This window comes from Pongo pygmaeus, chromosome 2, assembly GCF_028885625.2.
Source record: "Pongo pygmaeus isolate AG05252 chromosome 2, NHGRI_mPonPyg2-v2.0_pri, whole genome shotgun sequence".
Taxonomy (NCBI): Eukaryota; Metazoa; Chordata; class Mammalia; order Primates; family Hominidae; genus Pongo; species Pongo pygmaeus.
Genome location: NC_085930.1, coordinates 96,261,641 through 96,286,868, shown reverse-complemented (window position 1 = coordinate 96,286,868; position 25,228 = coordinate 96,261,641). Strand labels below are relative to the sequence as shown.

The 25,228-nt window shown below is 37.1% G+C and overlaps 1 protein-coding gene across 2 annotated transcripts in view; it reads left to right on the top strand.

Moving 5' to 3' along the window:
* The window catches only part of APPL1 (adaptor protein, phosphotyrosine interacting with PH domain and leucine zipper 1), a 45,273-nt gene that overhangs the window by 2,087 nt on the left and 17,958 nt on the right, over positions 1-25,228 (top strand). The window contains exons 2-14 of one of the 2 annotated variants that reach the window (XM_054479671.2): positions 879-932; positions 5,755-5,853; positions 7,674-7,733; positions 8,228-8,299; positions 10,642-10,729; positions 12,256-12,297; positions 13,032-13,090; positions 16,249-16,395; positions 17,577-17,659; positions 18,378-18,536; positions 19,550-19,738; positions 22,166-22,208; positions 23,531-23,587. In XM_054479671.2, the coding sequence (XP_054335646.1) occupies positions 930-932; positions 5,755-5,853; positions 7,674-7,733; positions 8,228-8,299; positions 10,642-10,729; positions 12,256-12,297; positions 13,032-13,090; positions 16,249-16,395; positions 17,577-17,659; positions 18,378-18,536; positions 19,550-19,738; positions 22,166-22,208; positions 23,531-23,587 (1,101 nt within the window). In that variant the 5' untranslated portion in view covers positions 879-929. The remainder of the gene's footprint in view (positions 1-878; positions 933-5,754; positions 5,854-7,673; positions 7,734-8,227; positions 8,300-10,641; positions 10,730-12,255; positions 12,298-13,031; positions 13,091-16,248; positions 16,396-17,576; positions 17,660-18,377; positions 18,537-19,549; positions 19,739-22,165; positions 22,209-23,530; positions 23,588-25,228) is intronic. The other variant, XM_054479670.2, reaches the window with a different exon arrangement.

The window sequence follows — 25,228 nt, the reverse complement described above, 5'->3', positions numbered from 1 at the left end:
CTCATGCCTCAGCCTCCTGAGTAGCTGGGATTACAGACGTGTGCCACCACGCCCACCTAGTTTTTGTATTTTTTGTAGAGACGGTTTTGCCATGTTGGCCAGGCTGGTCTCGAACTCCTGACCTCAGGTGATCCGCCTCTCAAAGTGCTGGGATTACAGGTGTGAGCCACCGCGCCTGGCCTGTGCCAGCTAATTTTTAATGAAGTAGCCACGTTGATATCCCTTCAATGTTGAAAGGCAATAAATTTGAACTAGGTAAAATTTGCTTGGGAAAATTAATTGGGACAACTGGGATTTAGGAAGTGTAGATACTTGGAGGTGATTCTTAGGTCGAACCTGTGGCAGAATGCAAAGCCTTGGATCTAGGGTTGAGGAGGTTTTTAGTCATCACTGCCACTTACTACCTTTTGCTTCAGGGCAAATCATTCAACTTCTCTGAACCTCAGCTGTTGTGCCTTAATGGCATGTTTTTATTTTGACTATTATTAAAAAAAAATAATAGTTGCTTCCTTCAGAAAAATTGGAAGGTCCAGAAAAGAATAACACACAATTACCTGTTGGGTACCCCGCAAAACCTTATTAACAGTTTGCTTTCTTTATTCTACTGTTTTTTTTTCTTCTACATGTTTTAATGGAATTGAGATTATATTGTGCATAATGATCTTTATCCTGCTTTTAACTTAACATTATCACTTAAGTATCTTCATATGTTTTTACATTCCAAATAAAAAAATTTGAAGACCACACATTTCCTTAACTGATTTCACAACCCATTGCTGGACTTTTAGAGTTTTCCCAAAGTTTTGCTTTTATAAATAGGGCTGAGATTAATGCTTTGGAGCATAAATTTTCTTCTCAGTTTGAACTATTTTATCTAGAATAGAGTCCAAGAAGCAGAGCAGCAAAGAATATGAAGACTTTTAAAGCTCATGGTAAGTTTTTTGTTTTTTTTTTGAGACAGAGTCTCACTGTCACGTAGGTTGGATTGCAGTGGTGCAGCCATAGCTCAGAAACCTCAAACTCCTGGGCAAACGCCACCAAGTTCAGCTAATTTTATTTTATTTTATTTTTTTTTTTTTTGGAGATGGAGTTTCGCTCTTGTCGCCCAGGCTAGAGTGCAGTGGCATGATCTTGGCTCACTGTAACCTCCACCTCCCGGGTTCAAGTGATTCTGCTTCCTCAGCCTCCCCGAGTAGCCCAACTAATTTAAAAATTTTTTTGTAAAAGACTGGGCGTGATGGCTCACGCCTATAATCTCAGCACTTTGGGAGGCTGAGGCGGGCAGATCACGAGGTCAGGAGTTTGAGACCGACCTGGCCAACATAGTGAAACCCCATCTCTCCTAAAAATACAAAAAATTAGCCGGGCGTGGTGGCGGGCGTCTGTAATCCCAGCTACTTGGGAGGCTGAGGCAGGAGAATCACTTGAACCTGGGAGGCGGAGGTTGCAGTGAGCCGAAATTGCACCGTTGCACTCCAGCCCGGGCAACCGTGCGAGACTCCGTCTCAAAAAAAAAAAAAAAAAAAAAAAAAGAAAATTTTTTTTCTGTAAAGACAGGGTTTCACTATGTTGGCCAGGCTAGTCTTGAACTCCTGGCCTTAGTGCTGGGATTACAGATGTGAGCCACTGTACCAGGCCCTAAAAGTTTTTGGTCTGATTAGTTTTTAATTTTTTTAGATCATTTAGATCTAATCAAAAGTGGCCTGCCAGTTGCTATCTAAAAAAGTTAGAGCCATTGCCTGGCACAGTGGCTTATGCTTGTAAACACTTGAGGGTGGGGGTTCAAGACCACCCTGGGCAAAATAGCAAGACCTCATCTCTACAAAAAATAAAATTAGCTGGGCGTGGTGGCATGAGCCTGTAGTCCCAGCTATTCAGGAGGCTAGGGCAGGATCGATTGAGTCCAGGAGTCTGTGGCTGCAGTGAGCTATAATCACACCACTGCACTCCAGCCTGGGTAACAGAACGAGGCTTTGGCTCTTAAAAAAAAAAAAAAAAAAAAGAGCCTGGGAGTGATGGAAGACTATCCTGAATTACAGTTACCCTTCTTTTAGTTTTGATTTATAGTAACTACGTATTAAATTAGGGAGAATTTGCAAGTCCAAAATCCAGCTGATCAAACAAGCATCTTTTAAGAATATTGCCTGGAACCTAGCGGGGGAAAAAGCATGTTTGGAATTACCTTGCCCAAACCAGACAATTCTGCAAAAGATCATCCATTGAGCCAGAAAATCTTAAGCTTATACTAGATGCCTTGTCCATATTTATATGTTGTTTTGAAAATCAAAATCAAAATAAACCTTGTTAATTACTAAGAACAGATAATGATCTTTAAAAAATTAATTGATTTTATGTGCAGATATGTATCTTAGTGATTCATCTATGATAGAACGGTGAAGACAAACCCCAGTCCCAAATGGGATCTTCTTTTTTTTGCATAATAAGAATTAATCATGAGATGTGCCTTTCCTCCCAACATTTTGATGTCTCTGATTGGGATTCCTCTTAGAGTTGATGGTATATTAACAATTGCTATCAGCCAGGTAGCAGTAGTAATGTATTTCACATTGCCTGCAAATGTACATACTTGGTTGTTTCTCCTAGTAGCATACTGGCCAAGTGTAGTCTCTCAGTATTCAACTAACAAATCAATTTTGCCACCATTTGAGAAAGGAGTATCAGTCCCGATTGTTGTCCGAAAACCTTCCTTTGACGTCTGGTGAGATGGCAAATGACATCATCAAAACTTGCTGAATGAGTATCAGTTTCTTGGAAGAAAATATTAGGGACAAAAATGGAGTACTTCTAAGAAATACTTATCTCCTCATGGCACAGAGAATGATAATGTATAGGAAAACATGGATATTGATGACTCTTGAGTTGAAAAGTGGTTCATGGGCCCGGCGCGGTGGCCCACGCCTGTAATCCCAGCACTTTGGGAGGCCGAGGCGGGCGGATCACAAGGTCAGGAGATCGAGACCATCCTGGCTAACACGATGAAACCCTGTTTCTACTAAAAATACAAAAAATTAGCCGGGCGTGGTGGCTGGCACCTGTAGTCCCAGCTACACGGGAGGCTGAGGCAGGAGAATGGCGTGAACCCAGGAGGCGGAGCATGCAGTGAGCCAGGATCACACCACTGCACTCCAGCCTGGGCAACATAGTGAGACTCTGACTCAAAAAAAAAACAAAAAAACAAAAAACAAAAACAAAAAAGAAAAGTGGTTCATAAGATTCGAACTCTGTGAAGTTTTAGAAATAAATTTATGATGCTTATATTTCTTATGTTTACATGAGAGCTGTATATGATAAAATTCTGTGTGAAGGTCTGTTTCCATAAATATAAGGTAAAAAATTCAAGACATAAGAAAACCTTAAATCATAGCTTAATTGCCAGCATTGTTTTGTTTGAGTAGTACAAAAATAAAAATGATGCATCTTACAATAGATACCATCATAGATTCGATGAAATGGTACCATACTGATTCTGTTTTTTTAAGCTACTAACTTTAAACAAACAGTAATTATCCAGTGTTGAAGTTGATATTGTCAGCTTAAAATAGGGAATCTGTTTCAACTTGCTTTGCGCTAGGAAGAGCTTTTAAATTTAATTATGCTACAAGTTTTTACATAAATATGTAACTCCTTGAATTGGAATTACCCATTTTTAGAAGAAAAAAAAAAAAAAAGAAGCGGCAGATTTTTCTTAAGAATGGCACTAGCCAAACAAGATTTCCTGATGCTTTCTTTTTTACATCTTAAAATAGCACTATACGGAATTGTAGTGGAGTGTTTGAAAAAGATTCTGTCAAATCTAAATCTCTGAGGCCTGGGGAAGTAGAGGACTGAAAATAGGGACTTACTGGCATAATGATTTTGTGTCTTTTCCCCTTCTTTATACTATATTCACTTAACTTCCTCCTCTGAAAATAGGAAGCTAAGGAATAAGTTGATTTAAGAAAAAAAAGTTTCTGGCCATGTGCGGTGGCTCACACCTGACCTGTAATCCCAGCACTTTGGGAGGCTGAGGTAGGACAGTTGCTTGAGCCCAGGTGTTTGAAACCAGCCTGAGCAGCATAGTGAGACCCTGTCACTACAAAAAATAGAAAAAAAGTAGCCAGACATGGTGGCACATGTCTGTAGTCCCAGCTACCTGGGAGGCTGAGGTGGGAGGATTTTTTGAGCTTGGGAGGTCAAGGCTGCAGTGAGCCGAGATCATGTTACTGCACTCCAGCCTGGGAGAAAGAATGAGACCCTGTCTCAAACAACAACAGCGACACCCACAACAGTTTCTAAGGTTGAGGCATAAATTATTTTTAGAATAAAAATACATCTTTTAGATTTTAAGCTGCAGTTATCTCCAGTAGTTGTTGGTATTTTCATTCTTCCCCTGGGCCTTTGGGATGTAATGTGAGTATGTCTACCTTGCCTTTGATAGCCTTAGTTTCCTTATCTTTGATAAATTTTTATTGACATCCTTTTTTTTTTTTTTTTTTTTTGAGACGGAGTCTCCCTCTATTGCCGAAGCTGGAGTGCAGTGGCGCGATCTTGGCTCACTGCAAGCTCCGCCTCCCAGGTTCACGCCATTCTCCTGCCTCAGCCTCCCGAGTAGCTGGAAGTACAGGCGCCCGCCACCATGCCCGGCTAATTTTTTTGTATTTTTAGTAGAGACGGGGTTTCACCGTGTTAGCCAGGATGGTCTCGATTTCCTGACCTCGTGATCCACCTGCCTCGGCCTCCCAAAGTGCTGGGATTACAGGCGTGAGCCACCGCACCCGGCCTGACATTCTTAACATTTACTTATAAGCTTTCCCCCTTAAAATAAAGGTAATTTTTAAAAAATTTTTTATTTTGAGACAGAGTCTTGCTCTGTCGCCCACCCAGGCTGAAGTGCAGTGGTGCGATCTTGGCTCACTGCAACCTTCGCCTCCCAAGTTCAAGCTATTCTCTTGCCTCAGTCTCCTGAGTAGCTGTGACTACAGGCACGTGCCACCACGCTCGGCTAATTTTTTGTATTTTTTAGTAGAAACGGGGTTTCACTGTGTTAGCCATGATGGTCTCAATGTCCTGACCTCATGATCTCCCTGCCTCGGCCTCCCAAAGTGCTGAGATTACAGGCATGAAGTACTGTGCTCAGCCTAAAATGAAGATAATTTTTAAATGTGCATAGTAGAAAAACGACAAAACAAAACAAAAGCCAAACAATATAGGCATGTATAAAGAAGAAGAAAGGAAAACCCCCAAATTGTGCATTCAGAAAAACCTAGTTAGCATTTTATATGCTGAAGAGTCGGCCATGTTGGGGAGGGTGTACTGTGGTATTTTTAGATTAGGACAGGGAGGGGTTTGGCCTCTTCTAGAAAAAACTATAGAAGAAATAATCATACTAAATTATCCTGAAGTAAGACATTTAAAATATTTATACTACATGGAATGCTGTTAATTTAGCTTTGAATGTTTCTGTTGATTTGTTCTTAGTTTATAGAATTTTTAGTTTATGAAAATATACCTCTGTTGTTTCTCCTAAAGTTTGTGTGACATAGTTGGAAAATACCTCTGCTTTGTTGAAGTGAAACTAAGAACAAAAAAAACTCTGACTTCTTAACATTACTATCAAAAGAGAGACAAAATAGATTAAAACTCAGAATTACTAGAACTTTAATATCCTATGATTTTTGCTTCCTTTAGAAAAAGTATTTTTCCATCTGATTTGTATAATGATTAACATAAACTTATTGCTATTGTTTTATACAGACAAGGTCTTTACTAGGTGTATTTGAAGAAGATGCCACAGCTATTTCCAACTATATGAACCAGTTGTATCAAGCTATGCATCGGATTTATGATGCACAGGTAAAACACTAAGGACTAACTTGATGCTTTTAAAACATGAATCTTTAAGCCTCATGAGGACAGATAGTGTCTGTCTTGTTTACCACTGCTTAGCCCTGTGTTAGGCTCATAGTAATAAATATTTGTTGAATGGATTGATGAACATTGAGTGTATTACAGAACTGACATTTCAACTACTAGTGTACAGTTTGTAGTACTACAAAAGTGATGGAACATTGAAGCATCTGCCCATTCTCCCCAAACATAGTTTGGGGGAACCCCCCATTAAACTCACTGATAGTGATCTTTCCTAAGATTTGAATGAAGACCCCATGTCATCACTGGTATTTTCCCTAATCATGCTTATTACAATCTTATGGAACACTTCCCCACCCCCACTTTTTTTTTTTTTTTTTGAGATGGAGCTTTGCCCTTGTTGCCCAGGCTGGAGTGCAGTAGCGTGATCTCGGGTCATCGCAACCTCCGCCCCCCGGGTTCAAGTGATTCTCCTGCCTCAGCCTCTCGAGTAGCTGGGGTTACAGGCACGCACCAGCACGCCCGGCTAATTTTGTATTTTTAGTAAAGACAGGGTTTCTCCATGATGGTCAGGCTGGTCTCGAACTCCTGACCTCAGCTGATCTGCCCGCCTTGGCCTCCCAAAGTGCTGAGATTGCACCCGGCCCTTTTTTTTTTTGGAGATGGAGTTTTGCTAATGTCTCCCAGGCTCTGGAGTGCAATGGTGCAATCTCAGCTCACTGCACCCTCTACCTCCCAGGTTCAAGCAATTCTCCTGACTCAGCCTCCTGAGTAGCTGAAACTACAGGCATGCACTACTATGCCTGGATAATTTTGTATTTTTAGTAGAGGCGAGGTTTCACCATGTTGGCCAGGCTGGTCTCGAACTCCTGACCTCAGGTGATCTGCCCGCCTCGGCCTCCCAAAGTGCTGGGATTACAGGCGTGAGCCACTGCACCCGGCCAACACTTTCCCTTTTTCAGTAGAGGATTTGAAAGTTGGCTGCCTCTGTCTAGTTAAAAGAAGGCACTAAAAATTAGATGTACCTCTGGAATACAAGAAGCTGAAGGGTATGACTAGGTTTTCTTGTTGACCAGGAATAAAATTTGAAGCTATGTTTGGATAACTTAATTATAAGCTTAAACAGCAACCTAGGTTCTGTAATATACTTTCTTTGGGATTAATTAAGTGTACAGGTTTTATTTTTTTCCCTTCTCATATTGTTTGCTTTCTGGCTTCACATTTTCATTACGTACTTAAGAGTTGCTATGTTGTTGTTTAGTTTTTCCTTGTGATCAGGCTCTGAAGCTTTGCTTTCTGACTATAGAGATATATGATTAATATGTTAAAGAAATGTTCTATTTGTTATATTCACCAAAAAAACTAAATTAAAGTTTTTCATATGGCTGTGTTGCTATGTTATATGACTGGGTCAACCGCATTTTGGTTGTATGTTATTAAGTGCTTACTGTAGTCTAGTATCAGCATCTACAGAGGGCAGTAATCAGTCATCAACATAGATGCTCTAAAGATTTTGCTAAAGTTATATCAGTTTATTTCTAGGCTTTAAAGTATTTAGTGCTTAGTTTTTATTAGCAAAAAACAAACACCAGGAACACTGCTGAATTCCTTAAGAGTGTCTATTTTATGGTTTGAGTTTTCTTTTAAAGTGCTTTAATGGTAGTACCCCTTTCCAGTGATTTAATGAAGGTTTTAAAAAACGTACAATATTTATGTTAAGTGATAATAAATAAATTAGGTATTTAATAAGAAAAAACTAAGACTTTTTTCTCAGTAATATGCTAATTTGAATGCTTTTTCCATAGAATGAATTAAGTGCAGCAACACACCTGACCTCAAAACTTTTAAAAGAATACGAAAAACAGGTATTGTATATCAAAGTTTTAAAAGCATAATTTTAAAAGTATAGTATCTGTATAGATAGGCTTTCAACAAGAATCCTTAATTTTCTTAAATTCACAGAATATGCCATTGAAATTTCATGATAGCACTTACGTTCAGAGAATTTTAATGATTTAATATTAAATACAGAGGCTATCTAGTTTACTTGTTTTCTTTTTACAAATGAAGAAGTTGTGACTTGCTGAACATTACACTGTTATTGGAGGAACTGGAGCTAAATGCTAAATCTTTGAACTTCCAGTACGGTGGGTATTCCAATATGCCATGTCAATTGGTTACTTAACAAACAATTAATGTTTATTATATACATTACACAATTTTAGTTAAATGATATTTTAGAGCTTTTTCAAAATTTTGGAAGTTTTCTGAAGTTATTTAAAAATGTAAATTATAGTAATGTCATTCCCAAAAGACACAACGTTGAAACTTTACCTCATCTCTGTTTCTTGCTTTTCAGCGTTTTCCATTGGGAGGTGATGATGAAGTTATGAGCTCTACATTGCAACAGTTTTCAAAAGTTATAGATGAGGTAAACGTTTATTTGATTTTGCTTGATTAAATCGTCTTATGATTAAGTTACCCAGTTGCTTAGCTTTTATTTTATGAATAAAGCTCTATTACAGAGATGACTAAAGAGGAACCTAACTTCCACATCCTGGTGGCTGGCTCATCAAAACAATACTTTCTTTACCTGATTAAAACATTGTTTTCCAGGAATAAACATATAGATGTGCTTCTTCTATACGTAGCCCGTGTAACATTGAATCTTGACGTGTCATTTGATGTAGGCAGGGAGAGAAGAGTTAGGTAGTGAGCTACATCTGGGTTCTTTGTGGTTGCTCTTTTGCTGTTAAGCAACATTTTATTGTTTAGTCTTTATTAATCCTGCTATCCTAAACAGCCAGAATCAACCCTGAATTCCTCAAATCAGTCATCACAACAAATCATTAAAACAAAGACCTAAAAGCTAAGAGGAAAAAAAGGTAGTGAGAGATTATGGAGAATCATTAACTGTTCTCTACTGTTGCAGTAAAACCTTTTCTTTTCACATGGACCATTCGATAGTCCTGTGTTTTCTAGAATCTTAACTGGAAAAGTAATTTTTTTGAAATATTTTAATAACCCATTATAGCAAAATGTTTTACCAGGAAATCAAGATAAAGAAATAATGTAATTTTTTTCATTTAAAAAAATTGTGGTAAAGTACGCATAGCATAAAATTTGTCATTCATGACATTTAGTGCATTCACAGTGCTATGCAATCATAACCACTGTCTGGTTTTTAGGACATTTTCATCATCTCAAAGGAAGCCTTGTGCCCATTAAGCAGTGTATTAGTCTGTTTTCACACTGCTGATAAAGACATACCTGAGATGGGTAGTTTATAAAGAAAAAGAGGTTTAATGGACTCACAGTTCCACGTGGCTGGGGAGGCCTCACAATCATGGCGGAAGGCGAAAGACATATCTTACATGGCGGCAGATGAGAGAGAATGAAAGACAAGTGAAAGGGGAACCCCTTAGAAAATCAGATCTCGTGAAACTTATTCACTACCACGAGAACAGTATGGGGAAAACTGCCTACATGGTTCAGTTGTCTCTCACGGGGCCCCTCCCACAACGTGGGAATTGTGGGAGCTACAATTGAAGATGAGATTTGGGTGGGGACACAGCCAAACCATATCAAGCAGTCACTTCCACCTCCCTGCTCCCTCAGCTCTTGTCAACCACTAATCTTCTTTCTGTATGGATTTGCCTACTTTTGATATTTCATATAAATGGACTCATAATTTTAGACTTTTTTATGTCTGTTTTCACTTAGCATAATGTGTCCAAGGTTCATTCATGTTGTAATATGCCTCAGTGCTTCATTCCTTTTTTGGCTAAATAAAATTTCATTGTTATGGGTATACCAAGTTTTGTTTATCTGGTCATCTCTTTATATATCTGTGTATCTGTTTATCTAGTCATTGTTCATTTGTGTTGTTTCTGCCTCTTAACTAGTTCAAATAATGTTGTTATGAGCATTCATATACAGGTTTGTTTTTTTTGTTTTGAACAACAGTTTTCAGTTCTCTTGAGTAGGTACCCAGAAATGGGATTGCTGGATCATTGCATGGTAATTTTATGTTTATTTAAAAGTTAAATAATTTTAGAAAACCACCAAACTGTTTTCTACAGTGCCTGCACCATTTTACATTCCTACCAGCAATGTAGGAGGGTTCCAGTTTTTCCACATCCTCACCAACAATTATTTTAGTTTGTGTGTATTTAAAATTTTTTAAAAAATTATAGCCATCTGAGTGAGTGTGAAGTGGTATCTCATTGTGGTTTTGATTTGCATTTTCTTGATGTCTAATGATATTGAGCACCTTTTCATGTGCTTATTGGCCATTTGTTTATCTTTGAAGAAATTATACAGATCCTTTGCCCATTTTTAAATTGGTTGTCTTTTTATTATTAAGTTGTAAAAGTTCTCTTTCTAGATACAAGTTACTTATCAGATACATAATTGGCAAATATTTTCTCCCATTCTGAGTTGTTTTTTTTTTTCACTTTCTTGATAGTGCGCTTTCATGCATAGAAGTTTTAAATTTTGATGATGTCCATTATATATTTTCTCTTGTTCCTTGTGCTTTTAGTGTCATATGCAAGAAACTGGTACCAAATCCAAGGTCATTCTGTGTTTTCTAAGAGTTTAGTAAATGGAATTTTTTGACTATATAGTATTTTGTACTATATGACATAATTTTTAGTGTTTTCCTATATAAAATATGTCAGAACCATTTTTACTAGATTATGTTTAATTTACATAACACTGGTTAAATGTCTGTGTATAGTTATTTGGCCTTTTTGGTCTTTCTTTTTCTAGCTTAGCTCTTGTCATGCAGTACTTTCAACTCAACTTGCTGATGCCATGATGTTCCCCATTACCCAGTTTAAAGAAAGAGATCTGAAAGGTATTGAAGTCAAGCTTATGTTTACTTTCATTGGCCGTGAGATCAACGCTTGTAAAATGCATATTACTCTATACTTACACCATTTCTGGACGACAGCCTGTCGTCTTTACTCAGTTACCAGACATTTATAGGAGCTCCTGCTTGATGTCAAACTAGATATTGAGAAATACCGATATGGATAAGATATCCCCTCTTTTCAGAAATTCTAGAGAAGGAAGTGGGCACACGCATAATTACAACACTTAGATCTCTTATAATTAGGGAGTGAGCAAGGTGCTGGCGGGGCTGTTAGGAGGGGGTCAGCAAGGCTTTACCCAAGGATGTGACATGAGCATTGAACAGTGAAGAGGAATTTGCCAGGAGAAGAGTCATTGTTCTGTTAGAGGAACTAGAGTGCACAAGGTATGGCTTTTAGAAATACACAGCCTATTTGACAGTAGCAAGAAACTCAGTGTGGCTGCAATGCTATATGTGTTAGAGTGAGGCAGGAGATGAATCCAGAAATAGAATAGATAGGAGTAGGTCATGCTAAGAGGCTAGACTTCAGATTATGAGCAAAGGAGAAGCCAATGGGGGTCTTTAAGGAGAGACACAATTCCTTTGGAGGATGGAATAGAGTAGCCTTGTTATGTAGGAGACTAGACTGGGAAGTTGTGGGAGTCCAGTGAGATATGACCAAGGCCTGAGTTAGGATAGTGGCACAGGGTATAGAGATGTGTGTATGGGCCGAAGTGGCAAGAGGTAGGGGTACTGGCACATCTAACAATCTGCAACCTAGTCGTTTGTGGGTTTTATTTTTACCCACTTAGGATTACTAGGTGATACAATGAGAGTTTTATAGAATTGATTCTGCTTTCCCATAACTTGTAATCTCAGCCATACACACTTACTTCCAAAATATTTAGAGAGATTAAAATTATTGAACTAATGTATCAGTGAATGGTAAAGTATTTAAATTATACATGGAATACAGACAAATGCGTATTATACCATTCTACACCTACACCATTTCTGAACTGCAACCCGTGCCACCTTTACTTTACTCAGTCACCAGTACATCTAATGTATTTTAAAGATGAGTTACTAATTGTGGTTGTGATCCTCAAGAATGGTCATTTCTAAGGTCTAGAACAAGATATCTTTTCTTCAATGTAAGGGGACTGAATGACATAATCTTATTAATGAGATGTTTTGTTTCTCATTTAGCATTTGAATATTTAGATTCATATATAAAAAATGCATGATTCTGGCACTAAGTCAGAATATTTGCATATCTTACCATTTACAGTGGGTTTTTAAATTGGTTTTTATGTCATATCACTAATTTGTAGCAAGTAGATTTTCTGGTGGTGTAACTGTTGCTAATGATAGTAAATGTTTCATAGACTAGCTGAAACACAGAGTAGCTTTTTCACCGTGAATGTTGAAGTATGAAATATTATCATAGTTTAAGTAGCAGTTACTGTTTTCCAAACAAATGTATTTCATAAATATGTGAAACTTAAATTATTCTTGAACTTTTTCAGCAATACTAACGTTAAAGGAAGTATTTCAGATTGCAAGTAATGGTAAGCCCTATAATTTGCACACTTATTTCTTGCAGTGATGTATTTGTTTATCAGTGGATATCTGTGGCCAGATTCTTTGTAATAATTGAAAAAAAAACCCAATTAAAAATAAGTGAACATTACTTAAATCAGTATTGCTACTTAAATTACACTGTTTATACAGTGTAATTTAAGAAAAATCTTAAGGAAATTAAGTCTTATAGGTTACTATCTTCATAATGCCTAAAGAGGTAGTATAATATTTTACCCTTCTTGTTCTTTTATATATCCCAATTTCTCTTTAATGAGTGTTTCATATACACACACACACACACTTTTTTTTTTTTTAAGATATGGGGTCTTGCTCTGTTGCCCAGGTTGGAGTACAGTGGCTTTTCAAGCCACAATCATAGCATACTGTAGTGATCCTGCTGCCCCATCCTCCTGAGTAGGTGGGACTATTGGCATGTGCCACTGTGTCTAAGCTGTGTTAGCTATTTTTGTACTAGAAAAAACTTTAAAAAGCTTTAGTGCATTAGTTTCCTTGGAATTAATTTTTTAAAAACCAATTTGAGAAGTAGACACATAATTTAGGGGAAATTTGGCTGTGGGGAAAATTTGAGTGCAGTGGTCATGTGGTAGGAAATTCTTGCTTTGGTACGTTTGTGGAAAGGTGCACATGTGAAGACCATTGAAAGCATTTGTAAGTTTTGAAAAGTACTGTTGTATTGTTAACACTCGTTTCTTTTTTCCAGATCATGATGCTGCAATTAATAGATATAGCCGATTATCAAAAAAAAGAGAAAATGACAAGGTGTGGTACATATTTATTCCTTCAGTGTCATATTAACTATTCATTAGGTTGTTTAGTTTTTCCTCTATCAAAATAGAGCCAGCAGTTACTTTGTATGTTTTGTTATATTACTCTTAGTTTATTCTTTCCTTCTAGCTGTTTGAAACCTTTCTGATAATCGTTGACCTCTTTAAACAAAATATTTTCTTCTGCCAAAATTTGATGTTATAAGTAAATATAACTATTCTGGAAATTTAACTGATGCCCAGTATATAACATTGCCTCTTGTTGCTTTGTATTTTGATGACATGGCATTGGTTCTGTTTGAATATATAGGTGTGTTCAAAAATGTCTTCTGAGATAAGAGTGGTCACACACATAATGAAATTCTGTTATGAGGCCCTCCTTATTTATAGAAATATATATCTTTTGATATTTGTTCAAGGAGTGAAATACAGAAATATTACACTGTATTTGAGGAGAAATGCATTCAAGTAAAGATGAGAGAACAGAGTATTAACAGGTTCTTTTGGGCGTGCCTTAGGATCATGTCTTTCTCCAGCATCTAGTCCAAGGCTTGATGTGTAGGTCATTCTAGATGCTTGTGACTGAGGTGATCTCTGTGCCTGGGTGTTGGTGTCTGCAGCCTTGGCTGCAGCTGCTGGTGGAAACACAGTGACTGCTTGTGGGAATCCACAGTTGGGTAGGATTTACTGTGCAACAGCTACTGTGACAAAGGAAATGTTTCTCACACAAAGTTTAGTACAAAGATTGATTTCCTTTTCGTTTCTAATTTTAGCTGCAGACTACTACTTAATGGTGTATTGATAAAATGTATACATTTTGAGATCTCTATTAGTCACTTGGCCTTAGAGAAGTAGTTAAAGGCTCTGGGTATAAAATTTGATATATTTTACATTACTTCTGGCTGCTCAAAGTATTTTAAAAAATACTCTTTCACCAACTTCATTTTATTTAAAAATTCATTGAGCACCTAATATACGTCAAGCAGTCTGTTGGGTACCTTGGGGGAACAATGTGAATAGGCTTCACTCCTGCCCTCAAAGACTTGATACTCCACATTTATTGAAGGCTACCTGTGTGAAGGCATGCAGGTGGACTAGGAACCAGAGTACAAGGATGACAAGAAGGCATGAATTAACTCCGTTATTATTTAAATACAATAATCGGAGTTTTAATAAAATGCTGAGAGAGCACAGAGAGGGCAGCAGTTAGCTTTGACTGGTGAATTGGGAAAGGTTACACTTTTTTTTTTTTTGAGACAGGGCCTCATTCTGTCTCCCAGGCAGGAGTGCGGTGGCGCCTTCTCGGCTCATTGCAACCTCCGCCTCCTGGGATCAAGTGATTCTCCTGTTTCAGCCTCCCCAGTAACTGGGATTACAGGTGTGAGCGACTATGCTCAGCTAATTTTTGTATTTTTAGTAGAGGTAGGGTTTCACCATGTTGGCCAGGCTGGTCTCGAACTCCTGACCTCAGGTGATCTGCCTGCCTCGGCCTCCCAAAGTGCTGGGATTACAGGCGTGAGCCACCACACGCGGCCAGCAAAGGTTACACTTTTAAAAGGTGACATTTACATTGAAGATAAGTGGATAACACCAGTTTGGAATTGGAGAGAGTGCTTTCCTGAAAGAAAAACAGCTTTTCAGAGGCACATGGTGGAGTTGGGAGAGTGTAAAGGTTAAGAGTACTCTGTGACAATAAAGGAAATGTTTGGAGATATGGCAGAAAGGGTAAGAAGTATATTGGTACCAGATTACTATATTAATGACCTTGAAATTTGTGTTAGAGGGAGTGGACAGCCGCCAAAGGATTCTAAGTAGGTGAAAAACATCATGCAATTGTGTTATAGAACAAACATACTAATGAAAATGTGAAGAGGACAAGACTAGAGGGTATCCAATGAAAGGAGTTGGAATAGTTTGCAGAGATATAATGAAGGCCTCAGCTAAGGTTGTTAATGAAAGTGGAGAGGAAGGAGTACTTTTGGGAGATATTTTTTAAGTAGAATTGACAAGACTTGTGGTAATAGGAGGAATAAAAAATGAGTCCTAGATTTCTTCGATGTCTGGATGGATCCTGTAGTAATTAAGAAAGCTAAGAAACAAAGCAGAACAGGTTTTGTGTACAAAACTATCTTCAGTTTTGTACATTTTTAGCACATAAACACACATAAAGAACCCAGCTGGAGATGTGTTTACTCTGTCACTTGGAAGAGTGAGAGGGAGTAGATAAAATTTGTGAGTCATTGAGTCATTGGTATATTGGAATATTAGAATATTCTTGGTACTTGAGGATTCTAAGGAAAGCAGGAAGACAGAAGAACCTAATGCCTATTACATAATAGGTATTCAGTAAATATTTGTTGTCTGAATAAAAGAACTCTAGGGAGCACACATATTTCAAGTATGGGTGAAGGAAGACAAGCAAGTGCAAGAGAAGAAGACTGACAGGGAGAGAACCAGGAGGGGAGAATGGTATGCTGTGAACTGATCAAAGTCAAAGACTAATGACTAAGCTAATAACAATTGTCTGCCCTTCCTCCTTGTGGTAAGCTTTCTCTGCCATGCTTAGTTTAGTTATTGTACCATTCTTAGTTACGTACAGAATTCTGTTTTCAATATGCTTTTTTTTTTTTTTTTTTTTTTGAGACAGTCTCTCTCTGTCACCGAGGCTGGAGTACAGTGGTGTGATCTTGGCTCACTGCAACCTCCACCTCCCAGGGTGAAGCTATTCTCATGCCTCAGCCTCCCCAGTAGCTAGAATTATAGGCGTGTACCACCGCACCCGGCTAACTTTTTTTTCCATTTTTAGTATAGATGGTTTCACCATGTTGGCCAGGCTGTTCTTAAACTCCTGACCTCCAGTGATCTTCCCGCCTTGGCCTCCCAAAGTGCTGGGATTACAGGCATGAGCCACCACGCCTGGCCTCTATGTGCCTTTTATAAATTATGTGGTTGGAAGTTAAACAGGAAAATTTGCTTAACCAGTATGTTGAAGGATTTCTAAAAGATCAGAAAACAGGAACATTAATGTTCAATTGCTTGTGATACTCAATTCCTTGGGTAGGCTCTTCTCCACAGCTCCTACTGAAGATAATACAAAATTAAGTAAATAATAGCAGATTATTTACTTAAGTATTTAAATCTTTTCATTCAAAGGTGAAGTATGAAGTAACAGAAGATGTGTACACATCCAGAAAGAAACAACACCAGACCATGATGCATTATTTTTGTGCATTAAATACTCTTCAGTACAAGAAGAAAATAGCATTGTTAGAACCTCTACTTGGGTACATGCAAGCTCAGGTAAATACTGTTCTGTATTTGGATTATAACTGTCCTAAAAGCTTTGTATTAATCTTGATATTTACATTAAGTATAAGGGTATTATAAACTATTTTCAACATCCTTGTTTATGTCTGTGTTTTAAGAAGTAATTTTTAAAATGTCATCAGACTATTATTTTAAGGAAGTTAGGAAGAATGGTTTTCTTTGCAAATGAAGATTTCAAATATTTTAGGCAAATGAAACCACTTGTTCACCATAGCTGGGGACTGAGAACAGAAAACTAAATGAATTTCAGAGTTACACCTATTGCTAGAGCTTCAACTAAACACTTGCTTCATAATAGATCTGAAAGAGAATGAACAAGTTTGAGTTTATCCCATATTCCTTGCATACTTCCTGAGTTAAAAATAATAGATGAACTCCATCGTGCCCAAAGAGTACATCAGGAAGGGGGCTAGAAAATTTGTTTTGGGTAGTATAAGACAAAGTGTCAGTCTAATACAAATCAACAGTTTAAAGAAAATTGAGGCCAGGCACGGTGCCTCATGGCTATAATCGAGCACTTTGGTAGGCCGAGGTAGGAAGATCATTTGAGTCCAGGAGTTTGAGACTAGCCTCAGCAATGTAGGGAGACCCCATCTCTACAAAAAATGAAAAAATTAGCTGGGCTTGGTAGCATGCCTCAGTGGTCCCAGCAACTTGGGAGGCTGAAATGGAAGGATCCCTTGAGCCTAGGAGGCTGAGGCTGCAGTGAGGTGTTATTGTGCAGTCTGGATGACAGAGCGAGACCGTGTCTCAAAAAAAAAAAAATTGAATCTATTTAGGTAAAAGAGTACTTTACTGATTATTCCTCAGATAGAAAACTTATCTTTGTAGTAAACATGAAATACTTTATATAATTTATTGGAAATACTTTAAAGTTTATTTTCCAATTTTAAAAGATTGTTAACCATATATATATATATTACTTGTTCCAATTCAAAAAATATAAAAGGATATACAGTGGAATTTAAGTCTAACTTCCTTAATGGCTCCCTGTACAGTAAAAGTCACAAACTACAATGTATTTTTACACAAATGGGAATATTCCTTTGTTTTTTACTTAACCATGTGTCTTAGAGATTGTTTATACGATTTACTTTAAGTATTGCTTAATCTATTTTTGTATTGTTCAATTCCCCCCACTCCCCACTCTCCAGATAAGTTTCTTTAAGATGGGTTCTGAAAATCTTAATGAACAACTGGAAGAATTTTTAGCTAATATTGGAACAAGCGTTCAGAAGTAAGTATTTTTTTCCTTAAAATTGAAAATGAAATGATGTGAATTATAGCTTAATAGCTCAATGACATAATGTAAAGATATTTATCATTTAATTTCCTGAGGGAATATTTTCCCTGCCATGAGAGTTTCTTATGTGGTTCATGGTTACTTCTTTTTTTTTTAACGTCTTTTTTCCATAGATTGTGAACTTTGAATTTCATAATAGTGATAATTTTATTGATCTAAACTCAGTTTTATGTCTGAATATAACAGACACATAATAGTAATTCCCCATAAGTGAAATTATTTTTAAACTTGAAATTGTGGAAGTTTGATGGGAGATTACTAAATATTGTTTCCAAGCCATGAAAGCTTAGAGAGAAAGCAGTTCTCATCAGGTTCAAAATGCCAAGCAGTGTATGTGGTCAGTCCACGGTATGGAGAGAGATGAAAGTGATTGTTGTTTTAAAGGCACAGGGCAGAACAGTTTGAAAATTACGCCAAAATCAGGCATTCAGGGGGTCTTCATTCGTTTTTTGAATTTAGTATTGTTTCCAAAATATCTAAGTTTCAAATAAACTGTAAACCTGTTTTAAAATATATTCGTGTTGTTTTAACCACCCATGCCACTCTCCCTCTCTTTAAGAAAACATACCCAAAACAAATATGTGGGTAAACATGATTGGTAAGGAGTTCTTTATTGATTGTGATTTGTAGTAAATAATCTGTTCTGTGTCAGTGTTCGCAGGGAAATGGACAGTGATATAGAGACCATGCAACAGACAATAGAAGATTTGGAAGTAGCCAGTGATCCCTTATATGTGCCTGACCCAGACCCCACCAAATTTCCTGTTAATCGAAATTTAACCCGAAAGGCCGGATACCTTAATGCTAGGAAGTAAGAAAACTATTGTTATTTTTGTATATTGTATATCATGTAAGACAATACCAAATGAATATAGTAAATAATTGATGTCTGTCATATTGTTTTGATTTTTATTAAAGGTTGAAACTTTTTAGAGGTGTTAGTATTTATGTGAACTTTTTGACAGATGAGGTACATGAATACTTTTCAGAAGTAAAATCCTACCTAGATATTTATTGAATAATGTAGAATAATAAAAGAAGTGAAACCAGGGCTGGGCATGGTGGCTCACACCTGTGATCCCAGCACTTTGGGAGGCTGAGGCGGGCGGATCACCTGAGGTCAGGAGTTCGAGACCAGCCTGGCCAACATGGTGAAACCCCACCTCTACTAAAAATACAAAAATTAGCTGAGCATGGTGACTTATGCCTGTAATCCCAGCTACTCAGGAGGCTGAGGCACGAGAATCACTTGAACACGGGAGGCAGAGGTTGTGGTGAGCTGAGATCCCACCACTGCACTCCAGCCTGAGGGACAGAGTAAGACTCTGTCTCAAAAAAAAAAATGAAGTGAAACTAATTTGAGTTTAAATAAATATTCATATATTGTATCATAACATGAGAATGCTGTGAAATATCATTTATCCTACTTTAATATATTTGTAATTATAGCACCAAGTCAAATGTTAGTTTTCACCTGATGATAGGATGAAGCAGGTTAACCCTAGAAATAAAATAAATTCTATTGTTTTGAATTTACTCCCTTGGAAATTGAACTATAACCTATATTTTATGGATCATTATAACAGAGCCACAGTTTGATAATTTCCAGCCTTGTTTTGGAAACTGTATACACATTCACAAAAGTGAGTCAACATACATGAATTTATTTTAGAGACTGAAAGCATATTTATATTTATTATTTTCTTGGCATCTTGGTGCCTCTTTGCAAGCCAGTTCTTTGTAACATGCTTTATCTTGTGTCTAGCCGATGATGAGATTTCAGGTATGTTGTTATTCAACAGTGAATGTGCTTTCTTCGTTCAGTAAAACAGGCTTGGTGTCATCTACCTGGGACAGACAGTTTTACTTCACGCAGGGTGGAAATTTAATGAGTCAGGCCCGTGGGGATGTAGCAGGAGGCCTGGCCATGGACATAGACAACTGTTCAGTGATGGCTGTGGACTGTGAAGACAGACGATATTGTTTTCAGATCACCTCTTTCGATGGAAAAAAGTTAGTATTTTTTTTCTACTACTACTAATCTATAATATTTTAAACTTCTGAAATGTGAGATAATTCCTTTTTGTTTAGAAATTTTATGGACATTTTAGGTTCATTATGTATTAAGATAAATTGCTTTTTAATCTTGTAGAAATATATTGAATTTTTGTCTCTGACTTGGTTAAATGGTTTCTTGATATTTTGAAGTTCTCAAAGCAATGTCATATAGTAAAGACCTGTGATTTCATGTTAGGGAACTGGAACTGAAAATCCTGCATAGTATCAGGGAAGACAGAACAAGTTAATGGAAAGAGTCCTAAACCTGGGGTCAGAAAGTTCAAATTCTGGATCCATTACTTACTGTATGGTCTCAGACAGTACAGTAATGTCTATAACCCCTCTCAGCTCCATTTTTCTTCACGTAAAATGTGAATGGGGGGGTTGTAATCCCTGTTGTAAATTGTTGTGAGGAACAGAAATTCTAACACATGTAATGTGACTGACATATAGTAGGTGCTAACAATATTGTTATTTTAAAATGTTAATCAAATATTTCTGATCGGATTATTTTTCCATTAATGTTTATAATGCCATTTAAAAAATTTCTATTACCTTTTTTTGAGGCGGGGTCTTACTGTGTCTCCCTGGCTGGAGTGCAGTGGTGTAAACATGGGTCACTGTAGCCTCAACCTCCTGGGCTCAAGGGATCCTCCCACCTCAGGATCCCAAGTTGCTAGGATCACAGGTGCATGCCACCGTGCCTGGCAATTAAAAAAATTTTTTTTTTGTAGAGATGTCTCATCATGTTGTCCAGGCTGGTCTCAAACTCGTGGACTTAAGTGATCTTCCTGCTTTAGCCTCCCAAAGTGCTGGGATTATAGGCATGAGCCAGCATGTCCAGGCTTCTATTACCTTTGCATTAAATGAGAATCTTTAAAGTAGCATTTAAAAGAAATTGTCAAAAAGCATGGAAAATGTAAAAAGGAGTATGAAAAAATCCTACCATCTTATTAATCAAAAGCAACAATTAACTTTTTTGTCCATTGCCTTCCAGTTTTTAACTTAAGTACATAAATAGTTGAAGAAATACTGTAATTTGGATTTGCAGCCACCTGTTAAAAACATGTTATAATGGCTATTCTATAATCTATTTAAGGACATACATTATAATTTAAACAGTTTCCTAATGATAGATGTTTAGACTGTCTGCCATTTTTCCCCCACTCAATTAAAATACTGCTTTTGACCTTTGAACTTTCTTAATTTAATATTCAGGAGCAGCCTCTGGGTTCCCTGAAAGTCATTTTTTCCCCTGTATTTATGCACATTAAGATATTATAAAAATAAATAAATTTGACCTTTACCCCTGAAAAAAAGATATTATAGGCCGGGCTTGGTGGTTCACGCCTGTAATGCCAACTCTTTGGGAGGCCAAGGCGGGTGGATCACCTGAGGTCAGGAGTTTGAGACCAGCCTGGCCAACGTGGTGAAATCCAGTCTCTACTAAAAATACAAAAATTAGCTGGGCGTGGTGGGTGCCTGTAATCCTACCTACTTGGGAGGCTGACGCAGGGAGAATTGCTTGAACCCAGGAGGCAGAGGTTGCAGTGAGCTGAGATCGCACCACTGCACTCCAGCCTGGGCAACAGAGTGAGACTTTGTCTCAAACCTGGGCGACAGAGTGAGACTTTGTCTCAAAAAAAAAAAAAAAGATATTATAGCTCACTATCCTTTATCAAAATGGTTGTTTAATTTCACATTCCTTCTACAAACATATAATGAATGCCAATATTGTGTGGATTTATCACACCAGATGTTGGGAATCACTGTATTCATTTATCAAAATTACCAACTTGTTAACATGTTACTTACCATAAGTACTTACTTTTTGCTTAATGCTTACCATGATTTCCCATTTCACATTCCTGGTGTGATGCAAAATTAGTAAAAATTATTATTCTCTCGAACTCTAATATTATATCTATAGAAAAGTGAAATAATGATATGTTAGTGATTAACACTGAAATATTTGATTTAATATTAAAGGAGAAATAATGAAGTACAGTTTTTTCTATTAGGATCATTGATGTATATTTGAAATATATATAAGTTCATAATATATATGAAATATATATGATAAGTTGAAATGCATTGCCTTCACTGAAATGTAACTTTGTCATGGTCTCTCTTCTGAGGATCAGCACCCGTTCCCTTTTTGGGACATCTTGGCATAGATAGTCAAAGTCAGAGTTGTTAAAGTCTGCGTCCTGATACCTCTGATGGTTTCCTTTTCCTAAGATACTGTTGGTTGTGTTTTGTTTTTGTTCTTTTAATATCGATTTTTATATATGCCTTTAACTTTAAAGATTAAAAAGTTATCTCAGATTATGTTGGAAATACTTTTTTAAACAGTTGAGGCTCAAACGTCTTCTCTTCCAGATCTTCAATTTTGCAAGCAGAGAGTAAAAAAGATCATGAAGAGGTAAGATTTTACCTAGTTCATTTCTTCAGTGACATTTTAAAATATTTTTCTGATGACAAAACATATATTAATGTATTCATTGTAGAAATTTTGGAAAATCCTAGTTAATTAAAAATCTTTCTTTTTCTTTTTTGTTTTTGTAAAAGTCTATTGTCCTCGAGCAATATTCTTAAGTTTCTCACAGAATTTTATAGTGGGAAGGACCTTAGAGATCATCTCTGCTATTTTAAAGGCCCAGATTGAGAAATGACCTTGTGACTGTTGCTGTCTGGCAGGCTGTTAGTATCATGAGGTGACAGTTTAATTTATTCCCTTCTCTCACCAATCCTTTGAGACACTATTTGCTGCACTAAGAACATAGTGGCAGCAGATGTGACATGGCAGGAAGCAACTAAAACTGAAAACCTTGGAGAAATGAAAGATAGAAAAACAAAAATTTGGGAGTCTATGTTCTTTCTCATGAGCCTTTTATTTTTGGCTCCATTTTTATTCCTAGTATATCAGATATGGAAGGTAAGGTATTAGCAATAATTGATGCTTCAAACCTTTATCTTGAGAAACATTCTTCCATGAAAATGTATCTTAGCTTGATTTTTAGTCTTTTAATTTGGCATTATAATTGTGTTGGTAAAAGATAAAAGTTGGAAATGCTATAGAGATCTACCTTTATTTACTTCTTATGGAAAAGAGTAATATTAAAACTTGCTTTTAGTCTCTGAGGAACACAGACAGATGTCTCTGTTCTCTGCATAGTTTACCAAACAAAATATTTGTTTAGATTAGTGAGGCTCTTTGGGCACTTGAATCCTCGAGAGTGAAGCAGCAGATGTAGAGCAGAGATTGTTTTCTATGCTAATTATTTATAAACTTGACAGAAGGGAGGCATGTAAAATATATTCACCAAGAATATATTTATCTTTTAAATTTTTTTACATTTGTGTTAATTGTGATACCTGAGTTCACACTGTCTTGTTTGGTGGGGATTAGGAGGGAAAGTGATATAAAAAGATAAATATAGATTATTAAGTATAATTTAACATGATTTCTATATTTTTTATTTCCTTATATGAATTAAACTTGAGATTCTTATATAAATCTACTAAGTGTTTTCATATATTTAAGTAATAAAAATGTTGAATGTTCTTTTATATATATTTATATATATGCACCCTCCTTAAGAAATGTTTTCTTATAAGGAAGATAAATGTATTACTTCTAATGAAACACATCTGTTGCAGTTGAGTATTGAACATTTGCCTTTACAAGAGAAGCTTTGTAGAAAAAAATTATTAATTATATTTTTCTGTTTTTTCTTCTTGCAGTGGATCTGTACAATAAACAACATATCTAAACAAATATACTTAAGTGAAAATCCAGAGGTAATATTTTTATTTTATGTTACCCAGATCTAGCAAAATTGAGTAATTTTGTGGCTTACATGTTTTTATTAATTCATAATTTCTCAAGTTCTGTAATTTTTTAATTTGACCTTGAATTAGTAGCTTTTTTTTTTTTTTTTTTTTTTGAGACAGAGTCTCGCCCTGTTGCCCAGGCCAGAGTGCTGTGGCCTGATCTTTGTTCACTACAACCTCCACCTCCCAGGTTCAAGCGATTCTCCTGCCTCAGCCTCTCCAGTAGCTGAGATTACAGGCATGTGCCACGACACCCAGCTAATTTTTGTATTTTTAGTAGAGACAGGATTTGGCCATGTTGGCCAGGCTGGTCTCGAACTCCTGTCCTCAGGTGATCTGGCTGCCTCAGCCTCCCAAAGTGCTGGGATTACAGGCGTGAGCCACTGTGCCTAGCCTGAATGAGTAGCTGTAATGTGCCATGAATGTAATGAGTGGTCTTCCTGGAACAATAAATTATTTCAAAAGATACTCAGTCAACCAACAAATATTTATTGGGTGTTGACTATTTAACTCTCTGTTGAGCACCATGAAGAAAGGAAATACAGAAGAAAATTGAGCCATGGCCTCTGCCCTCTAGGAGCCTATCTGTATGGAGAGACAAAACTAAAACTTTAAGTAACATTTCAGATAAAACAGGATGTAATTTAAAGCATATGGTGATGACTAAAGGCTTAGGTTTTGAGAATAGTTTTGAGAATATTAAGATCAGTGTGGACTTTAGAGAAAGCTCTGTGGAGATGGTGGAAACCTGAGTTGGGTAGGATTTGTTTGTGTTTTGAGGAAAAGAAGACACAGTACAGATAAGACAAAAAAAGAGTACAAATACAGAAATGGCAGATTTATGAAACTAGTAGTGTAATTAAACATTTTTTTTTTTTTTTTTTTTTTTTTTGAGACAGAGTCTTGCGGTGTTGCCCAGACTGGAGTGCAGTGGTGCTATCTCAGCCCACTGCAGCCTCTGCCTCCCCAGTTCAAGTGATTCTCCTGCCTCAGCCTTTTGAGTAGCTGGGACTACAGGCCTGCGCCACCATGCCCAGTCAATTTTTGTATTTTTAATAGAGACAGGGTTTTGCCATGTTGGCCAGGCTGGTCTCGAACTTTCAACTTCAGGTGTTCCACCTGCCTCGGCCTCCCAAAGTGCTGGGGTTACAGGCGTGAGCCACCACGCCCAGCCAAGTTAAAGGTTCTTGATAGAGAATACAAAACTGAAATGTGCATACAAGTCACTTAAGGGTCTTGTTAAAATGCATGATTCAGTATGTCTGGGGTGATACAGCGTGAATTCCCAGTTTTGCAAAATATATTTTGTGTAGCAAGTATAATCAAACCAGATGAACCCTGAAGTGTAGACACAGTCACAGGTACAGTCCAAACATACAGGTAGAACCCAGGGGTACAGAGAATTCTGGAAGGAGTCAAGTAGGTACTGCAGTATAGTTGGAAAAGGACTTGACTCTAGGACAGGAGCTGTCTGACCTCTGCCACTCTTGGTGGGCCTGTCTGTGCTATGAGAGTCCAGGCAACTACTGGCTGATGATTTCAGCTGAGGCTGGGAGGGCTAATTTCTTTGGGAGGCTCTCACTCTTCTAAATCATAATCTGTTGTTGA